General features: G+C 40.2%; 1 protein-coding gene across 2 annotated transcripts in view; it reads right to left on the minus strand.

Annotated features, from left to right (window-relative positions):
* Nucleotides 1-3,869, minus strand: part of LOC120501922 (nebulin related anchoring protein) — a 46,682-nt gene extending 42,813 nt beyond the window's left edge. The window contains exons 1-4 of one of the 2 annotated variants that reach the window (XM_039708716.1): nucleotides 3,615-3,869; nucleotides 3,253-3,347; nucleotides 2,469-2,547; nucleotides 181-285 (exon numbers count right to left, since the gene is read on the minus strand). In XM_039708716.1, coding sequence (XP_039564650.1) covers nucleotides 181-285; nucleotides 2,469-2,547; nucleotides 3,253-3,347; nucleotides 3,615-3,686 — 351 coding nt within the window. In that variant the 5' untranslated portion in view covers nucleotides 3,687-3,869. Of the gene's footprint in view, nucleotides 1-180; nucleotides 286-2,459; nucleotides 2,548-3,252; nucleotides 3,348-3,614 lie in introns of both variants that reach the window. The other variant, XM_039708714.1, reaches the window with a different exon arrangement.
* Between the last annotated feature and the right edge of the window lie 5,434 nt (nucleotides 3,870-9,303).

Here is a 9,303-nt window from a genome sequence, read left to right on the forward strand (position 1 = left end):
ATCCTAAGATATAGTTGAGCTATTTTGTCTTGATACGTTTAGCCAAATGAGAAGCAAAGGCCTTTTTTTTTTTTTTAGCATTGAAATGTCATGGTTAAACCCCTGACAGTCAGGACAGCCAGGGCCAATCCTTGGTGTCCTGCAGGCTGCTGGCTGGGAGACTCAAGGAATATTTCTTACCTGGGTAGCCAGTTGTTGGGCTTTATAGACACTTTCAATTTCTCTGGATCTTACGTCCCACTGAAAGACTGATTTGATTTGTTCACTCTTTTCTTGATATTTTATCTAAAAAGAAAAGATAATTACTCATTTTAGTAGTTTGTTAGTGCATACTAACATGCACCCTCTTTGGAGAAGAATAAGAGGGGAGACAAGATGGTGATTGCATTTAGCCCTAAGGCCAAAACTCTGCTTTCTAGTCCACACCCAACTTCTTCCTAAGATTTCTGCCAGTATAGGACCTGCACATCTGTAAAGGAGCAGCATATTACACCTGAGACCTATTCTGAAAGAATAATTTGGTCTTTAGATAATACTTTTGGGGGAAATAATCTATGAGAATTGAAATCCCTAAGAAATTTAAAGCAGGATGTGTCAATGCATTAGATGAAGAAGCTATTACCAAGTGAGCAATATTCTACTCTCCTATTTCCCTGCCCAGTGTCCATGCACAGTGTCATGACCTAACTGTGCATATGTAAATGACTACTATATTTAGTCATTATGTCATTATGTTGTTCTTACTACTACTTTTATAATGAAAGCATGTAGAAGAAATCCAACTGAAATCACAGATCTGTTATACAACTCACTCTTGAGAAGTAAAAACCCAGAGTAGAGAATTTAAACTGACTGGACAGAAACGTTATTGAGTACATGTATCATTATTCCCATTTATAAATTAAGCACAGAGGTGCAGAGAGCTGAATGATTTGCCTGCTCACACAGAAATTCTATATAAAGAGATCTAATTTTTATCACTGCATTCCAGTTGATGTCTCAACATAAGACTTACATGAGAACATCATGTTGGGATTGAACAAACATTCTATTTTCTGCATCAGAAATAAACTTCAATATAAAAAGAACAAAATTCCATAGCAGCAAGAGATTATTTTATACATTTACTAGCAAAACACTTTCCTGCTCTCAAATTTTTAACAGAAGTACTCCCTTTAAGCAGGTACTGCAGAATCAGCTTCTTTACTACCCTTAGCAATTTTCTCTCTGGAACAGAACCTCATTATGTGATTGAAAAGGACAGAAGGTGTTTAAGGTGTGTAAAACAAGGAAAAGTGATCTTTGAGCTATAATTTCTCTGGCTTGTGTACTCACATGCACTGGAAGTATCAGTCTCATATCACTGCCTAAACCAGAAATAGAACCTGCAGTAATCCCAAACTCATTCCTGACCAGATCTGTCACACATAGTTTAAAGTAAGTGAGATGGTCATTGCTGAAATAGTTACAGCCCATGATACTGCAAAAACCGAGGCACAATGTAATGCTGTACAAAATGATAAATTATAGTGTCTGACAAAGGCTATTCATGCACATCAAGGTTTAACAGCTCATACAGGACATCAGAATGAATTCACCATGCCATAATCCAAGAAATACAACTTTCTTTCTTAATTTTAGTGATGGCTAATCACATCAAAACACATTGCTTTGCCTGTGAAATATATTCACAGGTAATGTTATTTCACGATATAGAAAGATGCAATATCCAAGAAAACAGCATTAGGCAGAGAAGTGAGATAGCCATCAATTATTGGGTGCCCCTGTATTTTTTATTTCACCAGACCACTCGCAGTGCAGGTTTGAAGGGGATGTGTCTGGAGGGAATCAGTGCAGGACACCCAGGGATGGCTCTGGCAATGACCACGGGCACGGAGCGGCGCTGGCGGCTGGACGAGCATGGCACTGCCCGCAGGGGGATGCGCCTCCATCCCCAAAAAGCACCTCCAGAAAAACCCTGCAAAGCTGCCCGGACCTGCTGCTTTCCCACCTCAGGTTCAGAAGAAATACTTGACAAAGCATTTATGGGAACTTCTGCGTGCGTGCCACCCAGTTACAATTTATCTGTTGTTTCGGAGCAGTTTCTGATGAGATCACAAAGCAAGTCGGTTGTTCTTGCTTCCAGAGGTTGTGAAACCCAGCTTAGTCACAAAGTTTGCACAGCTCTGGGGAGTTTTGGCAAACTGTGCTTCCGTATAGATTATAAGATATACAGGTGAGCAGCTCCAATCAGTTTTTCCTTCTGGGAAGAGAAGGAAATCCAGAGATTTCTTTCACATGAGTAATCGCATTGAAAAAAATTATGATTGAAACCCAGCAGAGGTTTGAATCATACACAGGAATGTAAATAAAAACCACGTAATTATACTTACAAAACACAAGACATAAATATGTTATCAAAATGTAGAACAAATATATTTGACCCTCAAGCTTCTTACCTCACTTACCACTTCAGACAGTTTTTTTGCATTCATATTTATTGGTGTTTCAAATACACTCGTGAATGCATTGTTTTTAGGATTGTGCCTAGAAAAGGAAAAGTGTATAAGGATATTAGGAATGTACCAGACAGCCCACCACAAAGGTTTTCTTCCAGTACTCAAAAACACAATACCAACCTCCACCCCTCTATACACATCTCTTCCCCCACTCACACAGAGATCTTAGATTACATTCAAGTTATTATTGTAGGGAGTAGGTGCCTAGAGCAAAATTAATTTTAATGATCATCATATCAATGCTGTGTTTCTAATAACAAAAGAGAATAATAGAATAAAAAACAACTGTCATCTCTCCTTTTTCTGCTGACAAATTTGACAGGAATTGATCATTATAAAATAAAAACTTCCTAGAAAAACCAACTCCAAAATCTGCATTTTATATCCTTATGATTAGCTCAGCCTTGTTAACTCTTAACCACTGATTTGGAAAGCACTGAATTTTGCATTTGGTTTTATTTTCTCCCCACAATACTGAAATGGAACTTGATTTGGTATCTTTTAACACCCTGGCCATATGAAGCAGATTTATGCATGGTAAAAAGAGTTTCCTACCATTTGTGATTCACATAAATCCAAAGATAAGCATGAAGGCACTGACTATACCTAATTTCACAACACACATGGGACAGACTGAGTCCAAATGGTGATCTTCCATTATATTAAAATGACTAGCCAAATTAAACCTTTGCTTAAAAAAATAAAATGGAAGGAAAAAAGGAAATACACTTACGCTTGACAGTAAGGCTTTTTCTCATGGCTAACAAAGTTGTTTACAGTTAACATCATCTTGCATACTTCACAGTGAAAACAGGCTTTATGCCACGTCTGGACACGCCACAAAAGAGAAACCAAACAGACATGATTTGTATTTCATTATTATTCTGCTAAGTTTAAAATCTCACTATTGATCCTTACCCTTCATTTAATGAATCTGACTATTTTTTCCTTCAAATATATACATGTTATTCATTCATTTCAGTTCTGAACCCAGTTATGAGCAAAGAACTTTTGGAACCGAGAGATTTGCACGGTGTTAGAAGTGCCAATCTGTACATTTATTATAGTCCAAAATGATAAAGAAAGAGAACTGACCTGATCTATACAGTTAATCTTCTCAGCAGGGTAAACCCCATAGCCACATCTAGCACACGGCTGCACATTCATCTTGAAATCCACAGAGTGAAAAATATATAGGTTTATACAAAAGGTTCAAAGATTATGAAAGTGACTTTTTGCCCTGTGCAAAGCACACTCTAGACACTCCAGTCAAGGCCTTTTGCTGTGGTCAATGGCTCCCATTAAAGCTCTGAATTGAAGTCTGTTGCTCCCTTTGCTGACCTTCTGTTTCAAAGTCAGCTGCAGGCTGGCTTTTAAAGCTGCCAGTTAGTAAGAGCGGTTATTTTGGCAACTGTGTCAGTGCAGAAGGGAGGGTAGCAATATCTTTCTCTAAATAGAAGAATGAACTCACAGAAACTAATCACATCCATGTGAATGTTAGGGCCCGATCATTTTGTATTTCAGTTTTGCAGTCATAAGCCCAGGATGAAGAGAAAAGTACATACAGCAGCAGCAATTTGCCATTAGTTTCTCCTCACCGTGATAAAAAAGTGACCTCATGGGGGAGCATTGTGTATTTAGGAGCATCCTCATAGCAGAAGGAGGTACCACCAGAGATACAGGCCAGATATGGGTTTGAAGCTTCCTGGCCCTGGGGTGGATGTAGAAGAAGTTCACTGCCTTTGTCCCAGTCATTTTTAACCTTGGTGCCAGCTCAGTTTCACCTAATGTATTATGTCAGCACACTCTTCTCTCATATCTTCCTGTTTAATTCACCTGTCACTCCATCTCCAGGTGTAGGAGGACGCACAGTGAAGAAGGCAGAGCCTCTTATCTCAAAGAGTTCTAAACATTATGGGTACAAATCCAAACTTCTATCTCCTACAGGAAAAACTTCAGAAAGGAACCATTTACTTTTTAATAGAATGAACAAAGCAGCTATTTAACAGTGTTCACTAAGAGTAGACTGCAATAGATCAGAATAAGAATTCCTTCACCCAAAAAATGATAAGGAATGTCTGATATTTAAGATTCAAGCAAGCTATTAGGGTTGTGAAGCCTGCTCTGAACAAAAGAAGCTATTACATTCTGCCAGCTACGAATGGTCAGGATTTAAGATTTACATCTTACCCAATCATAATACCTCCAGCTGCAGGGCTCCACAACCCTGGGACACAGCTAAGAGTCATCTCAATCTGAGTAAAAGGCTACTTAGTCATCTATGCATTGGCCCAACTGCCTGCAGCAGTCCTGGGATATTGCTAAGCACTTCCATTTTCTATAAATTGCAAACAATTCCATCAAAATAGTTTCTGTCTAAACCTTCTGGGTATGCTTAGAGAGCCTCCTATTCATCTCTCTATTGAGATATGCAGTTCTGCTTAACTTATTATTGCTACTTTTACTGAATGCTGACAATGTACTGGCACAATGTCCTGTTAGCAACTGGTGTGCTGAAAATAGAGTCTCTAATCTAAAGAGCAGTGGCACTAAGTCCTGAAAACACTTAAGGACTTTCAAAGTAACTCATATCAGTATATAAACAAATGCATTTTCATTTTTTTTAATGTCTCCAGAACATAATTTCTTATACTAAAATAACTGCTGAATTACCTTATGTTATTCTTTTTGGGATCAAGAGAGGTTTATGTCAACCAAGTTACATCACAATAATATTTATCTCACTCACACCTGTGAACCAAAGTAATTTGGGAGGCTTCCAGTCCCCTTCTCACACAGCCTTGCATCTTGTCCCAGATTGCCATTCTGTTTATGCAAGTGACCTGTATTAGGGTCACAGTGGCCAGGCTGTCTCCTCCTTACTTAGCACTTGGCACACTACCAGCTGTCGCCTCTTTGTGTTCACCTACTCCAAGAGTCACCATACTGTATATCTTCTAGACAGTCCTAGTGGTCTCCATGCTGTCTGAACCCATGTTGGAGCCCTTGTCTCCCACTTCAGCAAGAATAAGGGTGCATGACCTGCTCCTGTCCCTGCACTGCTTAAGGCCCTCCTGAAACGAGTTCAGAGAGGTGGTGAAAGCAGGACATCCCTGAACCACACAAAACCATAAAGATTGGCAATTACAGAACAAATAATTAATCCAGGAGTCACCTGAGCACTGATCACCTGGAGAGGACTCCAGCATGGATCATCATGCTGTCCATATGCACTGTGTACCCACAGAGCACACAGATATCCCTGAAAGGAATGAGACTGTGTGCTCCTTCCAAGAGGAAGGATCAAATAAAGCCCTTTATTTCACAGATAAATCCTTCATTTCAGACATACAAAGCCTGTTTTTCTCTTTTCACAGTGACAGGTACTACCAGCTTGGCTGGAAGTCAGCAAATGCATTTTCCAAGTTCTCCTGCTTCTCCCAGGTCACAGCATGTTGAAGAGGAGAAGTGTGGTAAGACACAATGTCCTCTACAGCTACTGTCTTTTCCAGGCACACTGCTTCCCTCAAATCCATTGTGCACCAGTTCTGCTGGAGTCTCTTAAAGATTTTCCCATTTCTGAGGACCCCCAAACTGTCCTGTTCTTCACCACCCTGGATTAAAACCGAGTTGCTAACAGAAAAGGGAGTTTATTAAAAAATAAACATTGAATGGTCTCATTACAAAGTACACGCTGCATTTTGATCATGCAAGGAATTAAATCACAAAACCAGTGCAAGTTTGTTATCTTGACAAATCTTAGCAAGACATTTTCTCTTCAGTTAAAAGCTCATTGTGGCTTTTTTCCTCCTTTAGTAAGGCCTCATAAAGGCTTTTTGATATCAATGAAAATCTTAAAAGGCTTTACTTAACAGTAGAACCTTAATCAATGTGGTTTAAAAGTACTGTGGTTACACATAAAGTACAAGGAGACGGCACCTTGAAAGTGCAAATTAGTGGGAAGAAACATTGTTACCTCTCCAGCCTCCTTAAATTCATTGAATAAACTGCACAGAAAACTTGAAGCATGTCTGCATCCTCAGTCTGATTGTAAAAAAGCACATATTAGTTACACAAAGTAACCTCTCAAGAGACATTCAAGTCAGGGTCATCTCCTCTGTCACTCCTGAATTGAAGCTGTGCCCTTCCAACCACATGAACAGGAAGCCAGACATCACAAATTATGGCAACCCCATCTTCCCTCTGTTTGCAAAAAACCCCAAAGGTGCTGGTTCACCACACAAAGTGGGAGTTTTATCCACTGGTAAAAGCTGCCTGTAAAATTTCAAGCACTCAAACAGCCTTGTCTATGTTCACCTTCTCTGAATGCTGTGGTTAATTAGTTGCCTGGGCTCAGGGCCTTTTTCCTCATACAGTCTCTCCATGCTAATCAAATTTAGCATAGTAGGAAATCCAGCTTGAAAAAATATTGAAAGAAAACTGGAAAAGATTTATCAACACCAAAATCTCCCAAGACTTGAATAAAAACTTCTAAGGAACCTTCCAAAATTGTACAGTTGCTTTCCCCATTTTTGCTGTTTTGGAAACCAACCAACAACTCTTTATATTTCACGATTAAAGAGTTTATGCTTACACTTTCCCCTTGTTGTCAAGAAAACTCCAACAAAGAGAGATAAAGTAAGAGAGAAATCGAAAAAAGAACCAAGGGGCTAAGAAGATATCACTGTTACAGAGCAGAGAAAGAACAGGTGAGGATGCGCTACAATCTAAGCTAAAAGCTTGAAGAAAAGTGTGAAAATCATGTAGAGCATAGCCCACATGACCACCAGTGTCCAAATATGCCCATTTGTGTTGCATCATAACACAAATAAGACTCAAGTTTAAAACTCATAAAATATGGCATGTGCACTATTCTCATCTCTGCCTGCTTACAGAGAAACCCCAACAAAACACATCCATCATAGGCTGAGGTCTATTATTCTGCAGAATTCCATAAAGCTGTAGTGTGCCCAATCACCCTGCCCTACTCCCATATTCCTCACAGCATTCCAAAACCATCCGTCCTTCCTTGCAAAATACATGAAAAACTAACAAACTGTTGTTTAGGAGGGAACACGTTGTGAGTCACTCAAAGCCTCCAACCTAAAGGTATCCCCACACCTGCCTCCCAGGTCTCACAAAAGCCCATCCTTGTTTTCACAGCTGTTGTGCAGAACACAGGACACAGTTATTATTCCAGACAGGTACTCTGCAGTTGCCTCGAGCCTTCTAGTTTGTACCTGCATCCACCTTCCAGTTTCCCAAAGGTACACCCCATTTTCATCCTGCAGCTGCATGCAGTGGTTAAACGCTTATTTTCCCCAATGTAAATACCCAATGTTTTTAAGGAGGAGGCTGAGTCTCCAGGGCAAAGGAGACAAATGGTGATGCTATAGGTATCACATTGCTGGCTCTTTCCCCTGCCCAGTAATGCATACAGCCAGCTGTGCCATATTCTACATGAGAATTTTTTTCCTTCCTGACCCTTTCCTAGGTGGCAATCACTCCATGCCCTGAAGCAAGATACTTCCTTCTATTTCTATTATATTTCTAATTTTCCCCTTACTCCATACTGAAAACAAGAAAGATTTTCTGAAAAAGAAGTCTAGCACCTTGTACTGCATTAAAATTAAGATGTATTTAAGAAAGCTATTGCAGCACACTGAGAAATCAAACTTTCTCTTTGTGAAGGCCAGCAACCAATGTGGAAAGAAAATAGAGACTGAAGTTTCGTCAACAGTTTGAGTCTGAGTTTGAGAAATTCCCCACAATCAATTCTTATAGTAAACTCTTGAAAACTGGCATGCATTATCAGACCAGTTTTTTGATAGCAATACAATGATGTTTAGAAAAAAGCCATTTCTAAGTCTGCTAATTTGGCTGTGGTGACCAGATGGCAATGGATAAACATTTTCATGAAGACATCAGAATCAAACAGTTTCTGTGTTTCCTGGGTAACACCCATAGACATCATCAGAAAAGCATATTTGGATGTTCTGAGTTTCAGGTGCCACTGTCAGTCACCGCTGGTGATTACAGACTCACTCTCCTCTCCTCTCCTCTCCTCTCCTCTCCTCTCCTCTCCTCTCCTCTCCAATCTATATATTTGATCTAAACATAATGATCTATACATTTCCAGTGTCCCTGCTGTCCATGGTGATCCATTATGGATTTGGAAGTGACACAGTTTTCTCAAAAAAAAAAAGCAGCTAACAGATGGCATGAGAGGAACCATGGGATTCTGCTAGTTTGATTTTCAGGAGAAAACTTTGGCTGTGCATCCAGCCAGGAGCCACAGGGCATAATCCCAGGGAGCAGGGAGCTGTCCCAGCAGCAGCGTGCAGACACACGGCAAGAGCTCCTCCATCACATGGAGGCACTGACCTGTCGGGGAGCAAAAGCCTGTTTGTTACCATGCCTGTGTTTTGTGCCAATTAGGAGGCAGTTACTCTGAAAAATGTCTCTTTGATGTAAATCTCTTCAGGTAGTGAATGTTAAACACCACGCACCGCTGGGTAGGTGTATGATTTTGCAGGATTGGAGCCCGCATCCAGGAGTAATTAGCAAGACTGTGCCAATCTTCAGTCCTGCACTGGACCACTGGGCCTGATGCTACGGCTGCACAGTGGGATACCGTAATTAGCAGAGATGCAACACGCACAATAATTGGGAGGATAAGGAAATGCCACTGAAGTTTATATAAGGGGGAAAATTTCCTTAGATCTAGACAACCTCGTGTCACCATGAAACTTTCGACTCTTCTTTGGCGGGGGTGTGCCGGAGC

The sequence above is a fragment of the Passer montanus genome, unplaced genomic scaffold (genome assembly GCF_014805655.1).
Source record: "Passer montanus isolate IOZ18808 unplaced genomic scaffold, ASM1480565v1 scaffold21, whole genome shotgun sequence".
NCBI lineage: Eukaryota > Metazoa > Chordata > Aves > Passeriformes > Passeridae > Passer > Passer montanus.